The sequence below is a fragment of the Lissotriton helveticus genome, chromosome 5_2 (genome assembly GCF_964261635.1).
Source record: "Lissotriton helveticus chromosome 5_2, aLisHel1.1, whole genome shotgun sequence".
NCBI lineage: Eukaryota > Metazoa > Chordata > Amphibia > Caudata > Salamandridae > Lissotriton > Lissotriton helveticus.
This window is the reverse complement of record NC_136066.1, coordinates 9,116,840-9,134,843: the sequence shown is the minus strand read 5'-3', so window position 1 is coordinate 9,134,843 and position 18,004 is coordinate 9,116,840. Positions and strand designations below refer to the sequence as shown.

At 48.1% G+C, this 18,004-nt stretch overlaps 1 protein-coding gene across 1 annotated transcript in view; it reads right to left on the bottom strand.

Moving 5' to 3' along the window:
* Positions 1–18,004, bottom strand: part of CFAP157 (cilia and flagella associated protein 157) — a 511,692-nt gene that overhangs the window by 152,129 nt on the left and 341,559 nt on the right. The window contains exon 7 of the mRNA XM_078646650.1: positions 6,013–6,200. Within this exon, the coding sequence (XP_078502776.1) occupies positions 6,013–6,200 (188 nt within the window). The remainder of the gene's footprint in view (positions 1–6,012; positions 6,201–18,004) is intronic.

Here is an 18,004-nt window from a genome sequence, read left to right as displayed (position 1 = left end):
ATGAGAGAGCAAGTCTTAAATAATTGTCAGAACCAGTTATTACACCAGCACCTGGTAGACTCTGATCTGACCTCTCCACAAGAATTGGGTAAGAGGGCAGACAAATGGGTCAGAACCAGGATTAGGCCCAAGAACCAAGGTGGTGACCAGAAAAAGGAATCAACCAAGCCTCAAGAGAAGGGTGGGAATAAATCTCCAGATCAAACCACATCAGGGCCCCAAAAATCCTCTGAGGGGGGTGGGTCCCAGAATCCTTCCAACAACCAGAAGAAACCTTATTGTTATCCCTGTAAACGGGTGGGTCATTTAAAAACTGACAGCAGTTGCCCAAAGAATAACAATAAGGAAAACATACCCCCAAGTAACATTCCCAAACCTCCTGTTACTACTAGTAGTAATCCCCCAGGTGGTGGGAGTGCCCCCAAGAATTTGGGTGCATTTACTTTGGGAGTTCCTGGGGACTCTGGCCTAACCAGGTCCCCTGACTTAGATACTCTTGTCTGTGAGACTGGCATGGGGTTTGCCAACTTCACAACTTGTCCCAACACTTTGGGCAAGTACAGACAGGAGCCCCTCATCAATGGTATAAAAGTTGAGGCCTATAGAGATACAGGGGCTAGCATCACTATGGTGACTGAGAGTCTAGTCCCCTCAAGGCAACTTTTACCTGGTGCCACATACCAGGTGACCAATATTGATGGAGTACAGAGAGATCATCCCATGGCAGTGGTCAATCTCAGCTGGGGAGGTGTCACTGGCCACAAGAGAGTGGCAGTGTCACCAAACTTGCCTGTAGATTGCCTACTGGGGAATGATTTAGAGCTCTCAGCCTGGGCTGAAGTTGAGCAAGAAACCCATTCTAGAATGGTAAACATCCATGGTAAGGTTAGTGGGGCAGTGGTAGCCACAGCCCCAGTCCAAGATATCCTCCCTGAACAGGTCAGGAGGGTTGTGCCAGTCACAACCCAATCTCAGACAACTTCCTTCCCAGAACAGGTTGTCAAGGCTGTGATGGTCACAGCCCACACCCAAACTGAGCCCCCTCCTGACAAGGTTGGGAGAGTTGTGATGGCCACACCTCAAACTCAGACAGATGACAGTGTTGTGAAGCCTGAAACTATGGATCACTCCACTCAGACAGAGAGTATTGAGGAGGAAGAGAAATCTCCCTCCCACCAGACTTTAGGAAAGGATCAGCCTCCTCAGGGAACTGATCTGACCCCTTGTGAAGAAACTGCCACAGAGGTAGTCAGGCCTAGCCTGGCAGAGCCCCTGATGTCAGTGGACCCTTCCAAGGTGGGACCCAGTCTGGAGCAGGTAACCTGCCCCTCTCTACCCTGCCTCAGTCAGCCCAGGGCTGTAGAGGTCAGGGAGGCCAGTGTTGGACCCCAAGGGGCCCCCTGTCCAAAAGAATTTCCCAATCAGCAGATTAAGGGCACTGAAGCTAGTAGTCCTAGCCAAGTGAAAATAAAACATACTCCTGAGGGATCCCCCTTAAAATTAGGTAGGGACCTCCCACAGATGGACACTGTTGGGCACAGCCGAACTTGGGACCTGAGGGCCCCAGACCTGACCTGTCCCTCCAGTAAGCCAAACAGAGGGACCCAACCTCCAGCTGTAGGTAGCCAGAGGTTGACCCTGAGAGCCCAAAACAACTCAGTCTTGGAAAGAAAGGCCTCTATGGTGGAAAATGATTGGAGGAAGCTGAGCCCAAAATTAGTGGAGCCTCACTTCAGTACTCCATTTCAGCACCAGCCTTTTACTTTGCCAAAACACACCACAGGTAGAGATTCCCTATGGTGGAGACCCTCAGACACCCTTAGGGTGAGGGATTGCTTAGTGGACCATGAGATAGGGGGTAACCATGCCAGTGCTGGTACTTCCTTATATGGCCACTCAGGCAATATAGGCTTACCTGGCAAGGCTAGCCTTATCTCCTTTCGTTTGGGGGGGGGTTATGTAGGAAGGTAGATCCCTGACTATGGTTGCCCCCAACTTTTTGCCTGGTGTTTTGCTGGTTTTCTGACTTAGTTGACCTGGGGCCCTGCTATTCAGGACCCCAGGCCTACTGCTCTCTCTGTAAAATGGATTCCATGTACCCTAGGTACATATCTAATTGGATACTGAGTCACCTTATCAGTCCCTGTACAGTGTACCTTAGGTACCCAGGGCATAGGTGTACCCAGGGCCTACCAGGGGCTGCAGCATGTATTATGCCACCCCTGGCTGGCCATCCAAATCTGACACAACTGGCTGCTTGACAGCTGGGGCAAGGTGGTGTAATCACCCTTTGCTTTAGATATAGTATACCTATATCTAACCCTAAAATGGACACACAGATCTCCTATCAGTCACTCCTATGGCAGGCCTTAACAATCCTGAAGGCAGAGTGCTTGGAATCGTGTGAGATGGTGCTCTGGCATGAGCTGAGCCTGTCTGCGGCTTTCGGGATCTATCCCTTAGCCGTTTCCATGATATCGCATACCATATACTCTTAAGTGCATTATAATCCTCGCGGTTATATGCCAACTCTGGTATCGCTTTATCAAAACATGTCGAGTAAGGTGTCATACGAATTGGAATACTAACCCCTCGCCAATTCTGGCGACGGGGTTAGCATTCCACCCTTCTAGAGGGACACGACATGTATGTAACCCCTAACCCCGGTTAAAGTCAGACAGAGCCTTAGCATCCACAAAATGGATGCTGTCACCGAGACACAAGTCTGCCCTCCTGCTGCTGGGAGTCCTCCCAGAACAGGAGGCAAGGACAAAGGGTTTCCTGCCAGGGGCGGTGCCAGCACCGTCCCAGACAGGGTTTTGTGTATTACAGGTAGGCAGGGCTACAGAGGAAGGTGACTGCAAGTGGCACCCCGGTGCTCACTGTGCATAGGCCGGCTGAAACCAGTTCCAGGGGCACTCCAGCCCCTGGCCTGGGGAAAGCCCGCCAAGGAAGTGGGTGTAACCACCCCCCTCCTGGTCCCACCCATAGGGCAGGACCTAGTCGCGTGCCAGCCCCCTTTTCCCAGATAAAGGTAGAGACTGGCCCCCTTCCAAATCAGATCATCTTTGGAATCAAGATACCACTTTCCACGAAAGGACTTCAAGATTTCTTCCTCAAGATTCTCCCTTGTGGCTAAGGAGTAGTCACCCTGCATCCGCAGGCACCATCTAAGAACACTGCGGTCTGCTGCACGTCCTTCCTCCGGAATCCGACTGCCCAGCTCGACGAGACCCGGCTTCCCTGGCACCTCTGACCTCTACCCACCTCTACAGCACAGCTGAGAACCGTGGGTGCGACGAGACCTCGAGGGACCGGCCATCGCCAAGACTGCACGACTTCTGCACAGCAAGCCCACCGAGTAATTTCCTGGTGAGTGCTTTGGGGTCCGAGAAGCCCCCACCCTGAGCAGCTCCAGCACCGAAGAGCAGCCCCCCAGCATCTCCACGATCGGCGTGGGGCCCTTCTGCTTTTTGCTGCTCACCGCGTTGTTTGGCTACTAGCCCGCTGGCTTGTGGCCTTCCGAACGACGCCCGACGACAACACTGCTGCTGGTCTGGTTGCTCCAGACTGGCCCTTGCTTCCCTCCATCGGAGAAGTACTCTGGACCCTCCTGGTCCGGCCAAGACGCCATTTTAGGTCCACCGCGTGGGCCTTGCATTTGCCAAGACTTGTTGCCCAATCCTGGGTCCAGCGACGTCGACAGCAAGAACCTTCGTGGGACAGCTCGCACCTCCATCCTGGTCGCCGACAACGCCTCCTGGTCCGAGAGACTGCAGAGCCCAGCAGCGCCCACTCACCTGACTGCGGTGACTTCGCCCGGTGCCATCCTGGTGCCCACTCAATCACTGGCTAGTGATTCAAGAACTTGGTCCCCTCTGCTTTCAGGTTTTCTTCTTCCTTGATCCAGGCTTGGATCCATCGAACTTTTCTTCACTGGTCGCCTGCCAGCAACTTCTTCCTTCCAGGCTCCTGGTCCGGCACGAGGATTCCCGACGTCTTTTCAGACCTATGCAGCTGCAGCCCCTGGGCTAGGTAACTTCGGCACTTCGGTGTCCCAGCATAGCCTCACTATCCAAGGGTCAGGATCCACTGTCATTTTCTCCCTACCAGGTCGGGTTCGCCCGTGAACACTAACTTTGTGAATTCTAGCTCCCATAGACTTTGCCCCGCATCCCGCGTGAGAGTGCACACTCTGCACCTGAGTCCCCTGGGCCTCCTAGAAGTAATCTAACGATTCCCTAGTCAAGTCCTAGCGATTCCAAAGCCTATTAGTACTGTTACCTACCTGCTAGTAATTCGCATTCCACTTTTAGAGTATATGGTTTTTCGTGCCCCTTGGGCATTTGTGTATAACGTGCTAACTTAAGTATTTTCATAAGAGTTTTGTTGTGTGCTTAGCACCCTGTCCTCATAAAGAGTACAGGGTTGTTGTGATTCTAATAAATACATTGTTTATTTTCATAACACTTGTGTGGTGTCCTTTCACTGGGTGTTCAAGGGGTAATGTGATGGTAAAACAGCTGGCTTAACACGCCCTCTAGAGTCTTAGCCTTAGACTGCTCGTATCCATGCTACTAGGATAGCTGGTCTATAAGGTTGACTTACAACCAATCATCAATAAGGGTTGTTTGGACTGATATATAGTGATCACTAGAATAGTGAGCACTGCACATCAGGCCAACTTCTCACACCTTGTCAGCACCTGACTCCCTTGGGTGATACCTTGTCAGCACCTGACTCCCATGGTTGAGACCTTTTCAGCACCTGTCTCCCCTGGCTGAGACCTTAACCATTACCTGTCTCCCCAGGGTGAGACCTGCACCATTACCTGTCTCCCCAGGGTGAGACCTTGTCAGTATCTCTCTCTTTTGTGTAACCTTAATTTGCACCTGTCTTCATAGGATGGGAAAGACTCTGCACCTCTCTCTCTCTACCCAGGCTGAGACCTTGTCAGAACCTGTCTTACCAGGGTGAGACATTGTCAGCACCTGTTGCCCCTGGCTGAGAACTTGTCAGCACCTGTCTTCCCAGGGTGAGACATTGTCAGCACCTGTGTCCCCTGGCGGAGAACAACGCCATTACCTGTCTCCCCTGGCTGAGACCGTTGCCATTACCTGTCTCCCCAGGGTGAGACCTTGTCAGTATCTCTCTCTTTTGTGTAACCTTAATTTGCACATGTCTTCATAGGCTGGGACAGACTCTGCACCTCTCTCTCTCTCTACCCAGGCTGATATCTTAGGGAGAGGTGTGGCGCCGCAGCCAGGGCGACTGACGCTGGAATCTGGGGACCAGGGTTCGATCCCCGGCTCCGGCGGCAGATTAGCCCAGCACCATGTGACTCTGGGCAATAGCTCGCTTAATCTTCCTGACGGCCCCCAGCGCCTAGAGACCCTTACGGGTGATTGTGCGCTTTACAAATGTGGATTATTATATCTTGTCAGCACCTGTTGGCCCTGGCTGAGACCTTGTCAGCACCTGTCTCACCAGGGTGAGACATTGTCAGCACCTGTTGCCCCTGGCTGAGACCTTGTCAGCACCTCTCTCCCCAGGGTGAGACATTGTCAGCACCTGTTGCCCTTGGCTGAGACCTTTGCCATTACCTGTCTCCCCAGGGTGAGACACTGTCAGCACCTGTTGCCCCTGGCTGAGACCTTGTCAGCACCTGTCTCCCCAGGGTTTGACACTGTCAGCACCTGTTGCCCCTGGCGCTGAGACCTTGTCAGCACCTGTCTCTCCAGGGTGAGACCTTGTCAGTATCTCTCTCTTTTGTGTAACCTTGATTTGCACCTGTCTTCATAGGCTGGGACAGACTCTGCACCTCTCTCTCTACCCAGGCTGATATCTTGTCAGCACTTGTTGGCCCTGGCTGAGACCTTGTCAGCACCTGTCTCACCAGGGTGAGACATTGTCAGCACCTGTTGCCCCTGGCTGAGACCTTGTCAGCACCTGTCTCCCCAGGGTGAGACATTGTCAGCACCTGTTGCCCCTGGCTGAGACTTTCGCCAGTACCTTTCTCCCTTGGATGACATCCTGTGCTCGAAGAAGTTCTTCTCCTCTGTTAGGAACTCCTGGAGCCGAGGTCCAAGCCCTAACTCAGCTGCAGTGTTCAGCAGAGCCAGGAACTTCTGCAGCATCTCATTTCGACGGTCATCGAACGTGACATCAAGCGCCGTGTCCTCGTCATCGCTAGGCTTCTCCTGCAAAGAAAAGAAGACGAATGAGATCACTAAATTCGAAGACCTGGGCAGGTGAAAATGCAAAAGAATACAAGAAGAGCGTCTCAGTCCTGCAAAAAAACACAGACTATACCCCAGGACCAGCCTCTTCAGCAGAGTGGGCCCCTTACCAGCCTCTTCAGCAGAGTGGGCCCCTTACCTGCATCTTCGTGAAACAAAATCCTCATTTGTGATGTTGTGGAAAGCGATAAAATTTAGGTATACATAAGCGGCGTTCATTTATGTTTGCCACAGCCACTGTTGAGAGCAAAGTAAAGATCGTGAAACAGTGCCAGCGCCATCTTGCCTAAACAGAGCCTTTGCGTGCGCGTAAGCAGCAACCATTTTAGATATCGCAGCCATTTCATTCACTGCTAGTCACCTTTGATTCACCCTGACCTCGCAATCATCCCCAGCACCCTGACCAAGCCTGAACACACGTACTAGGGTCGTAAAACCTTGTCAACCTGAAAATGCCCCGGAGTCACTTCCCGCGCCAAACCCACTTGTCCCTTCATCCTCCATGCACGGGCAAGCCCCCCTTTATAACCTCCTTCCTTGCACCTGGCCACTCAGTCCGGTCTCAAGCACTAACCGACCCCTGCAGACATAGTTTATTGCCCCCACACGGCAGGACTTGTAACACTAACAAAGAAGTCTGATCTAATCACTAGCGCAACCCCTTTGATCTGACCGATCCCACATGTTTTAGGTCCTGTCGGAATGTCCAGCTGCGAGATATCAATCATCTGTAAGATCCAGGTGGGGGGACATTTGCTGCTATATTTCTGTGATATATATATATATATATAGCTTAAGGCGGGGATTCCAAGGATGTTTCACTATGTAATAAACTGATGCCAGGAATGTTTGACCATGTAATAAACCGACGAAAAAGGGTATAAAAGGCCATGCCACAGTGATGCAGTTAGAACACTTCCCAAAGTCATTCTGCGTGTCCGAGTTGATGTGTTCTCCTCTGGAGTAATAAACCTGTCCTTGCCTTCCAGTTTCCATCGCCTGCCTCTTTATTTTGGTAACTAATATTGAAGGGAAATAGTGGCGTCTTGCGCCGGGCAGCCTTGTTATTCGTTAGAGATTGGCGACTGCAACGATCGGGAAAGTGCACCTGCCCGAAAGAGACCCTCGTCTGGGCGGCCGATCAACCGAACTTCACCGGTCCCGAACGGACCTCTCTTGAGTGACCTGCGGTCCTGACTGAGATCCCACAGGAGTGCTGTGGTAAAATTGGAGTAAGAGGACGATCGGGCGCTGGAAGGGGAAGGCGAAGAACTGTCCACTTGGTCCGGGTAAGGTTGTGTAGGACGTTTACCGTCTGATTAATTGATTGTTTGTATTGGAATTGTTTGGATTGAATACTAGTATTACGCTCTTTTTGGCTCTTTGGTCCTTAGGATATTTGGTTCTTTTTGAGATATTCCCTGCTTGCAAACACCAAAGAATAGAAATATTCTCTCTCTTTGCAGACAGCGAAGGATAGGTAGTGCGGACCTTTGTCCACAATTGTTTGAGATTTTTTATTGACCGCTAATACGTCATGCCTATCTTCTCCCCACTGATTGGTAATTGGTTCAACCCGGACCGTTTATTAGAGGTCATTCATCCGGCTCCATCGGAGGACACCCCTAACAAGCATTTGCAATGCAATAGGTCTCGCATTAGGAAAGTTTGAGTTATTTGTCCTGTACATGACAAATTTGTTATTTACGTGTTGTTTTTGAAAATTGTGAAATTAATAGCTTTGTCATTTACAATGCTAATACTTTTATTTTTTGACAATGTGACACCTATAGCATTTTTAATGCAACATGTTTTGTATTTACGTGACTTAGAAATACTGATTTTACAAATAATGTTTTAAAAAAATAAAAAATTAATACTTAAATAAAAGTTATTGCAATTTATAATGGCAATAGCTTAAACCTTTGTAAATAACGTTTGTGAAGATTATGTTCAGTGTATTTTATTGTGACAAAAATCCAAGAACAGAAGTGAAATATTAACATCTTTTTGTGACATTTGTAATAAAGCTTAAAACATTGAGAGAACATATTTGAACCAGTTCTTGAATGTTTGCACAGATTGATACTGTGGTGGCGCTGAGTGATGTTGTGGTAATTACAAAAAGGGGGTGGTGATGGACAGAGTATCTGAGTTAATCAGAACACTCCTACCCAGTCAACAGATCAGGGCTTGATCCATCACCGTTTTTTAGCTCACTGCACCATCCCAGTTCAGAACCTGGCTATATGCAAATTAGTCTGTCCCTGGCCCAGTGCATCATGGGAACAGGGCAGACCAAACTACCAAGCCAATTCTTCACTGGAAAGGAAACAAGCTTCCGGGGACCGGTTTCTGGCATTACAGCCGTCTTCGGCCCGGCTTGCTTGAATCCTGATGGTGCAATGAGCAAGGGACTCATGTCTGAGCATACCCTTCCACACTCATGGTGGCCAAAATAATTACAAAAAGGGGGTGGTGATGGACAGAGTATCTGAGTTAATCAGAACACTCCCACCCAGTCAACAGATCAGGGCTTGATCCATCACCGTTTTTTAGCTCACTGCACCATCCCAGTTCAGAACCTGGCTATATGCAAATTAGTCTGTCCCTGGCCCAGTGCATCATGGGAACAGGGCAGACCAAACTACCAAGCCAATTCTTCACTGGAAAGGAAACAAGCTTCCAGGGACCGGTTTCTGGCATTACAGCCGTCTTCAGCCCGGCTTGCTTGAATCCTGATGGTGCAATGAGCAAGGGACTCATGTCTGAGCATACCCTTCCACACTCATGGTGGCCAAAATAATTACAAAAAGGGGGTGGTGATGGACAGAGTATCTGAGTTAATCAGAACACTCCTACCCAGTCAACAGATCAGGGCTTGATCCATCACCGTTTTTTAGCTCACTGCACCATCCCAGTTCAGAACCTGGCTATATGCAAATGAGTCTGTCCCTGGCCCAGTGCATCATGGGAACAGGGCAGACCAAACTACTAAGCCAATTCTTCACTGGAAAGGAAACAAGCTTCCGGGGACCGGTTTCTGGCATTACAGCCGTCTTCGGCCCGGCTTGCTTGAATCCTGATGGTGCAATGAGCAAGGGACTCATGTCTGAGCATACCCTTCCACACTCATGGTGGCCAAAATAATTACAAAAAGTGGGTGGTGATGGACAGAGTATCTGAGTTAATCAGAAAACTCCTACCCAGTCAACAGATCAGGGCTTGATCCATCACCGTTTTTTAGCTCACTGCACCATCCCAGTTCAGAACCTGGCTATATGCAAATTAGTCTGTCCCTGGCCCAGTGCATCATGGGAACAGGGCCGACCAATCTACCAAGCCAATTCTTCACTGGAAAGGAAACAAGCTTCCGGGGACCGGTTTCTGGCATTACAGCCGTCTTCGGCCCGGCTTGCTTGAATCCTGATGGTGCAATGAGCAAGGGACTCATGTCTGAGCATACCCTTCCACACTCATGGTGGCCAAAATAATTACAAAAAGGGGGTGGTGATGGACAGAGTAGAGTGATGTTGTGGTGGCGACAAATAATGCTGTGGCGTTCAGTGATGCTGTGGTAGCGCATAGTGATGTTGTGGTGCCCCTGAGTGATGCTGTTGTTGTGCGATAGATAGATAGAGTGAGGGCAATAGATCGATGGAGTGAGGGCGATAGATGGAGTGAGGGCGATAGATAGATAAGAGTGAGGGCGATAGAGTGAGGGCAATAGAGTGAGGGCGATAGATAGAGTGAGGGCGATAGATAGAGTGAGGGCGATAGATAGAGTGAGGGTGATACATAGAGTGAGGGCGATAGATAGATGTGTGTGGTTGTGTGTGTGTGGTTGTATGTGTGTTGTTGTATGTGTGTGCGTGCATGGTTGTATGTATGCGAGTGTGCGGTTACAGAAGGATGTATGTGGAAGAGAGCAGCGGATCAGCATATTATAAGAGAATAGGGAGTTAAAGAAGGAGGCGGGTGGTGAGGTTCCGTGACAATTTTAAGTGATGTTTTTCGACTCGCACGAATATGGTCGAGTCTGGTATCTAAGAACCGCAAATGACGAGTTTAGTAAGTGTGCGCAGTTTCGCTGTGCTAACTTAAACCGTTCGTTTGATATGTGGTTTTTTTCATCTGTACCCACGGGTTCCATCTTAGATACGGCATCCATTTTGTCTCTTGCCCTCAAGTAGCCAGCGAACGGACACTGTCCGCTTCGCCACCCTGGGACTCTCAGGATATTTGTGGAAGACACATGTACTTTGTAAATATCTTTTACGATGAGGGGGATGATACTGTAAGGCAGATGGCCCCGCTCGAGGCTCATCTTGCCGTCCGGTTTATTGTCTCAGCCGTGCATCTCATTAGGCACGTCCCTTTGATGCCTGTATCTCGTGTTTCCCGATACCTCCCCTTTTACACTCTTTTCAAATCCCCACTGTCTCCATCTTCCTCTGCACCTGTCCTTGTCCCTATTTCGATCTGTTTTACTGCCGATTAGAATTCACTAATGTTGGGAAGATGGGTTTTTACAGTTGGGAACCGCCAAATGTTTCCGCACTTATGTTCCGGACCTTATGTGTACCAAAGTGACCAAAGCGACCCCTCTGGGGGATAATTATGGGCACCAGGTTGTAAACTTTTGTGTACCATGTTGTCCTATGAGTTAATTTTGTATAAAAGGAGCGATCCACAGATCCAATTTGAAGCAGTCTCCCCAAGTTGCACGTGTTGTACTTGTCGTGACTTCTGTGTTCCCTGCAGTAATAAACCTTGAATCTTTGACGCCGAAGGAAGTGTCCCGTGTCTCTGTAGTTTGTGCGCCGAAACAGGTATCCCATGAAGGTTATAGGTGTTGTTCCCTGGCACCGCTGGTACTGTTAAAAGTCCAGTCCTTCAGTTGGCGCCCAACGTGGGGCGACTTCAGCGGTACCGGTCCAAAGCCTGATGATCGTGAGGAACTTCGTGTGAAATCTCCGAGGGAAGGTGCACCCCGCTTCATCGATCCTGTTATCGAAATAAGTGGCCCGAAGTTTTTCCCTGCGAAGATTCCCGCCTCCTGACGGCTGCGACGGACCGATGCCCTGACTGTCGACCTGTCTTCGACGCCCGGCGTAGACCTTATGTACAAGCGAGACGATAGACGGGCCTTCCTGGTGACGCCATTGAAGTTCTGAGTTAAGTATTTGTGGGTCGCTCCCAGTCCTTAGTAGTGGTTCTAGCTTTTGAAAGCTTTGTTGTTAGCCTTTAAGGCTTTGTGGTAATAGCTCACTGAGCTTTGTAATAGCCTTCTCAGGCTTTGTGGTTAGCTCTCCGAGCTTTGTGATAGCCTTAAGGCTTTGTTGTATTGCATGGTTCCATTGCATTTGTGGTTCTTAGTATTGGTTCTTAGTATTATTTGACAGTTGCAATTGCCAAAAACCGAGGGTTTTTGACTTACACGAAGTTTCATTGCTTCGGTAATCCTTGAAGTTTGATACTAGGTTAGTGTGCACGATGCCTAGCCATAGTAATTTGTTTCGTATTTTCAAATGTTGCGCAATGGATTCCCGGTTGGAGGACTCATGTCCGATACCTCCAGTTGGAACTCCGATACATGATCTTTATAGTCGACATGGGGTAGGTCCTATAATCTATAATGATTACTGGATCCGCTATACAAAGAAAGACGGTGACCTTAGATGGCCACCACACGGAACTTTTGAACTTTCGATTTTAGATAATCTTGAGGCTAAATTATTTTTAAAGAAAGCTAGGCCAGCTATGTTTGATTCCTTTCGGATATGGCGTAAAGAGGCCAAGCAGAAAGAAATCAAACAACTTAAAAAGGATAAAAAGCAAGAGTTTATTCCGATAATGCAAGCTATAAAAGAATGTAGACAAGACAAAGAAGAAAAAGACATGGAGATCGCTACTAGATTACATCACATGAAAATAGATAAATGTTACCCAGTTTTACCGAATAATCTAGAAAAGAAAGAAGAAGATTTGAAGGAGGATTCCTTGCTGTCATATTTGATGAAATCACCACCTCCTTATGTACAGGGTGCTACTGCTCCTGTAGCTCCTGCTATAGCTCCTCCTGTTGTTCCTCTTGTTGCTCCAGCGGCTGCGGGTCAGCCTGCTGTTAACCCTACGTTTGTTTCACCACCTGTTCTTGTTCCTACTGCTCCTGTACCTGTACCTTCGCAGACTGTTGTTTCTGCTACTCCGACTATCTTGTCCGTTCCTACTATGCCTTCCTTCACCTCCAGTGTTGTTGCCCCTGTTTTTCTTTCCCCTTCTGTTCGTAAGCGTGTTCCTAACTCTGTTGCTACCCTTTATTCACCTCTTTCTGGTCCGTTATTTTCGTCTGATTCATCTGAAACTCCTCAGAGACGGAGTCAGATCCCTAGTGGTAGGGAGAAAGAGACGTTAGTAACAATGGCACATAGATGGATAAGACATCCTGCTAATTACACTCCACGTGTAGTCTTTGATACGTTTTCTCAGTTTAATGAGCCTACGCAGAGATTCGTGTTTGAAGAGATGTGTAACTTTTTGAGGGAAGAGTGGTATAATGATGATGTAGAAAATGTACCGTCCGACATAATTGAACTTCAGAGTCACTTTTCGAACGGTATGATTATAGGAGACGATGTACGACGTGCAGTGGAACGCTTATTAGCATTCAGATCCACAGCACATTCTCGGGTGACATTAGATGGTACCACTGAGAATTGGAAAGCGGTTCCTGGTCAGTATCCTATGAGAGAAGTTCCGCCACTGTGGGTGCCTGGAGATCCGCAGGCTAACCCTGTGGTGCTACCGCATTTTCGAAGGGTGTGGATACATCTTCCATGGAAACGATCGGAAGTTTTACAAGTGAAGCAATCCTTGCCCGATCCGCGTAAAAATCCGGCTGGTTATTATAAGGAGTTATCACAACTGATAGTAGCTTCTATTATGAATATTGCCGACATCGACATGTTGTTTGGCAATGTTGTACCGCAACCAGTTTGGGCTAAAATTCGTCAAGCCGATCACGCAGCTGAATTAGGGGGTGATTGGGCTGCACTGCTAGCAGCTGATGCATTACAAGTCGGTGGGGCTAAACCTGAACAGTTGATCTTGGATTTGCCTCAGAAAATAATTACGCTCATGAAAACTCTCATGCCAGCGATGAAGGTGAACTGGGATAAATTATCAGCTTGTAAGCAAAAGAAAGACGAGAGTGTCTCAGATTTCTTTACAAGGTTTGAGGAAGCGTTTGTCGACCACAGCGGCCAGGACATGGGCACTGAGGGAGGCCAGCGGTTATTCGTTGACAAATTCGTGTCAAATTTGCTGCCTGAACTAAGCAACAAATTGAAGAATTCAGAGAGTGCGTGGGCAGTTTCAACCCCTGCGCAAATACTAGCAACGGCCCAGTATTATGAGAATAGGGAAAAGGAAGAAAGTGATCGTGTAGAAAAGAAAACTAAGGAGGTCAAAACAAAGGTTTTGGTGCAGCAAGCATACCCTCCACGATCAAACCAAAATGATGCACAACAGCAGTATCGGCCGCGAGCACAGCTCGATAGAACACAGCCGCGCTCTGACAACTTTGATTACAGATCTTCACTTGGGTATAATCAGTGCGCATATTGTAGGAAAGAGGGACACCTAAAATATGATTGTCTTGCCTTACGGGACCGTCTGAATGGTGTGTCAGCACGTGGAAATCGTGGCGGTGGTCCCCAACAGGCACCACGTGGTAGAGGTCGTGGTTCATCCCACAATCAGAGTGATCGCTATCAAAATCAATCGGATGCAAATAATTGTTTTGACCAGCGAAATGCGGGGTCAGTTCGATCTGCACAGTATAATGTGGATGACTATTACGTAGGGCACGAGACTGTTGTAAATGACCATTACTAGGACAGCCAACGACAAAGAGAGGGAGTAGTGTCAGTTCCGGTCGATCAGAGTGGGCCTTACGTTGCAGTGGCTACATCGGGTGTAGTTGAGCCTTTTCTGTTAGACACTGGTGCGACGAAAAGTTCCATCATGCATTCAAAACTCCCTGGCGCACCTTTGTCTGGCTTAACGAATGTTTCCGTTGGATTCTCTGGCGCCCCTGTTAGTAACCCAGTCTCTAATCCTTTGCCTCTTATGATTGGACCCCGTGAGCTAACCGCTCCACTGATTCTATCTACAGGTTGTGGTGAAAATCTTTTGGGCCTGGATTTGTTGAAACGATTATATGCAACGTTGTATTGTTCCCCCGAAGGAGTGGAACTTACATTGGGACGGAGAGTGATTTCTCCCATGTATTTATCGGTGGATAAATTCCCACCGGAATTGAGTTCCCTCCCTGCGTCTCTGTGGGCCACAGGTCCCAATGACGTGGGTCTGTTAGACATTCCACCCTATGTGATTCAATTGAAACCGAATGCGCGATTACCGCGTTTACCTCAATATCGTATTTCTCTTGAGGGCGAACGAGCACTGTTAGCAATCGTTCATGATCTCATTGGAAAAGGTGTTGTTGAAGAAACTCGTGGAAACGTGTGTAATAGCCCTGTATTGCCAATTCTGAAACGAACTGACCCAACTAAACCTCCTGTGTATCGCTTTGTTATAGATTTGAGAGAGGTAAACAAAATAGTGGTTCCACAATTTCCCGTGGTCCCTGACATTACGGCTTTACTAACAATGATTCCGGCATCTGCCTCCTGGTTCACAGTGATCGATCTAAAGAATGCTTTCTTTAGCATCCCGATTGCAGAGGAAAGCAGAGACCTATTCGGATTTTCATTAGGTGGTCGCAGTTTTAGGCTAAAACGCGCTCCACAGGGCTACTGTGAGAGTCCATCAATCTACAGCCAAGCACTGAAAGGTCAACTTGATGCCTTTGTATTGCCTAAAGGTGCAGCTCTGATTCAATACGTAGACGATCTTTTAGTGGCAGCTGATACAGAAGCTATTTGCAAAACGACTACAGTATCATTGTTGCACTATCTACATAACTTACACCACAAGGTGTCGCCTTCAAAGTTACAGTATTGTTGTCAAGAAGTTACCTATCTAGGTCACTTATTGTCAAAAGAAGGGAGAAGGTTGACCCCAGAGAGAATTGCAGCGATTTCCCGAATGACTGTGCCAAAAACCCAAAGAGATGTTCGCGCCTTTTTAGGTATTACGTCCTACTGCAGACAATGGATTCCAAATTTTTCATTGTTGGCGAAACCATTGATAGCCCTTACGTGCAAGGATGTTTCATCCCCAGTACCTTGGTCTGAAGAATGTCAGAAAAGTTTTTTGAAATTACGTGATGCGCTGTGTTCGGCTCCTGTGTTGGGTACCCCTGACTACAGTAAGCCGTTTACACTATACGTTCACGAGAGGGATGGTTGCGCGTTGAGTGTTTTGACACAATCTTTTGGTGGTAAGCAACGCCCATGTGCCTACTTTTCTTCGACTTTAGACCCAGTAGCAAGAGCCTTGCCAAGTTGCTTAAGGGCAACAGCGGCAGCTGCGGCGTCCATTCGACAGTCCGCAGGTCTAGTCATGGATAATATGCTCACGGTAATGGTTCCGCATGCAGTCGACACTCTATTGAACCGAACGAAAACTCAACATCTGACAAGTGCAAGATTGTCTGGATATGAGTTGACATTGCTGGCCAGTCATATACGGATAAAACGATGTAATGTGTTGAATCCAGCAACATTACTGCCGATCGACGCAGAATCAAGTGGTGAAGCAGTACATGACTGCTATCTCAAAACTGAAGAGGAAACCAAGGGTCGCATTGACCTAAAAGATACTCCATTGACAGATCCCGATGGTACTTTGTATGTGGATGGTTCTTGTTTCAAGTTACCGAATGGTGATGTGACAACTGCGTATGCTGTAGTTACATTGAGAACGATTGTGGAAAACGCAAGGTTAAGTCAGAATTCGGCTCAGGCTGCTGAGTTAATTGCTTTGACGAGAGCGTGTGTGTTGTCTAAAGATAAACGGGTGAATGTGTTTACGGATAGCCAGTACGCGTTTGGTGTGGCACATAGTTTTGGACGATTGTGGAGAGAGAGAGGATTCCTTACGTCACATGGTACGAAGATTCAACATGGTCAGCTTGTAAATGATCTTTTAGATGCACTCACATTGCCTAAACAGGTGGCCATAGTCAAATGTAGCGCACATCAGAAAGTAACGGACGATGTGGGTCGTGGAAATGCGTTTGCGGATGAGACTGCTAAGGAAACTGCCCGGAACCTTAGCACTCGAATGTATGTGACGAGTTCGGTCAGGTGGCCTGCAGAATCAAGTATGTGTGAAAACACTATCGAGAGTGTGAAAGCAATTCAGAATGAGGCCACCGAGACTGAAAAGACGAAGTGGAAAGAAAGTACGGGAAAGTTGAATGCGAATGGTTGTTGGATTGACTTATCAGAACAGAAAAGATGGATGTTGCCTGATGCATATGTGCTGGCTGTTGTGACTATGGCACATGGGTTAGCACATATTAGCGCGAAAGGTATCTGTAAATTGCTGTTTCCTGTGTGGAAGAATGATGGTATTACGAAATGTGCTGAACGCTTGGTTAAGAATTGTATGGTATGCATGTTGTACAATCCTGGTAAGGGAACCCCAACTCCTCCTGGTAGTTTTGCTCCCCCTTCATGCCCCTTTGAGGTGATCCAATTGGACTTCATCCATATGGAACGATGCAATAACCTGAAATACGTTTTAGTTGTTGTTTGCGCATTTTCCCGATGGATTGAGGCCTATCCTCTCAAAGACAATACTGCTTTGTCCACTGCGAAAATCCTACTGAAGGAGTATTTCCCTCGGTATGGAATGCCTAGAATTGTGTGGTCAGATAACGGAAGTGAGTTTGTGGGGAGTGTGATGAAGAGTGTGTGCAAGGGCCTTGGAATTAATCAGAAATTCCATAGTGCCAATCATCCTCAGTCAGCTGGTTTGGTTGAGGGGTACAATGGCACCCTTAAACTAAAACTAGCAAAAATTCAGGCTACGACAGGTCTTTCGTGGCCTGAGGCTTTACCCTTAGCATTACTGTCAACAAGGGCAACTGTACACTCCCGAGTAGGGCTCAGTCCCTATGAAATAGTGTTCGGTCGTCCTGCCAATGTTTGGGGGGTCCCTAGACCGAGTGCCTTTTGTGATCTTGAGTATCCAATGTTGATCGATTATCTTTATGACTTGACTGCTAAACTGAGGTTAATTCACCAACAGGTTCACGAAGCATTGCCGACGCAGACGGAGGGTCCAGGCCACCAGCTCCAGCCCGGAGATTGGGTGGTAACGCGAAATTTTTCGCGCAAGAACAATTTGGATCCCAGGTTCACTGGACCCTATCAGGTCCTCCTTGCCACGAGAACTGCAGTTCGTCTCGAGGGGCGGAAGAATTGGGTGCATGCCACCCATACCAAGAAAGTCCCCATCCCGTTGCCAGCAGACTCGTGGGTGAGGAAAGGCATTGCATCAACTGAAACCGAAGGATTGTCAGCGTTTGTACCTTTCAGCGACGCACAACCTGTCGGAGAATCCTCAGTACAGCAAAAAGGCATTATTGAACACTTATCATCAGAAGACTCAAGACCAGAACATTCAACTGATCAACAGGGTGTTGTCCCTTCGACGGATCTTTTGTTTAACGAACAGACACGTCCTGAGAAAACCCGATATTTTTTGAGATCCAGCACTAAAGACTAATAAAAAAAACCCGTTCTGTCCCTTGACAAGTGCATTATCCCGTTTTCCATGATCAGTTT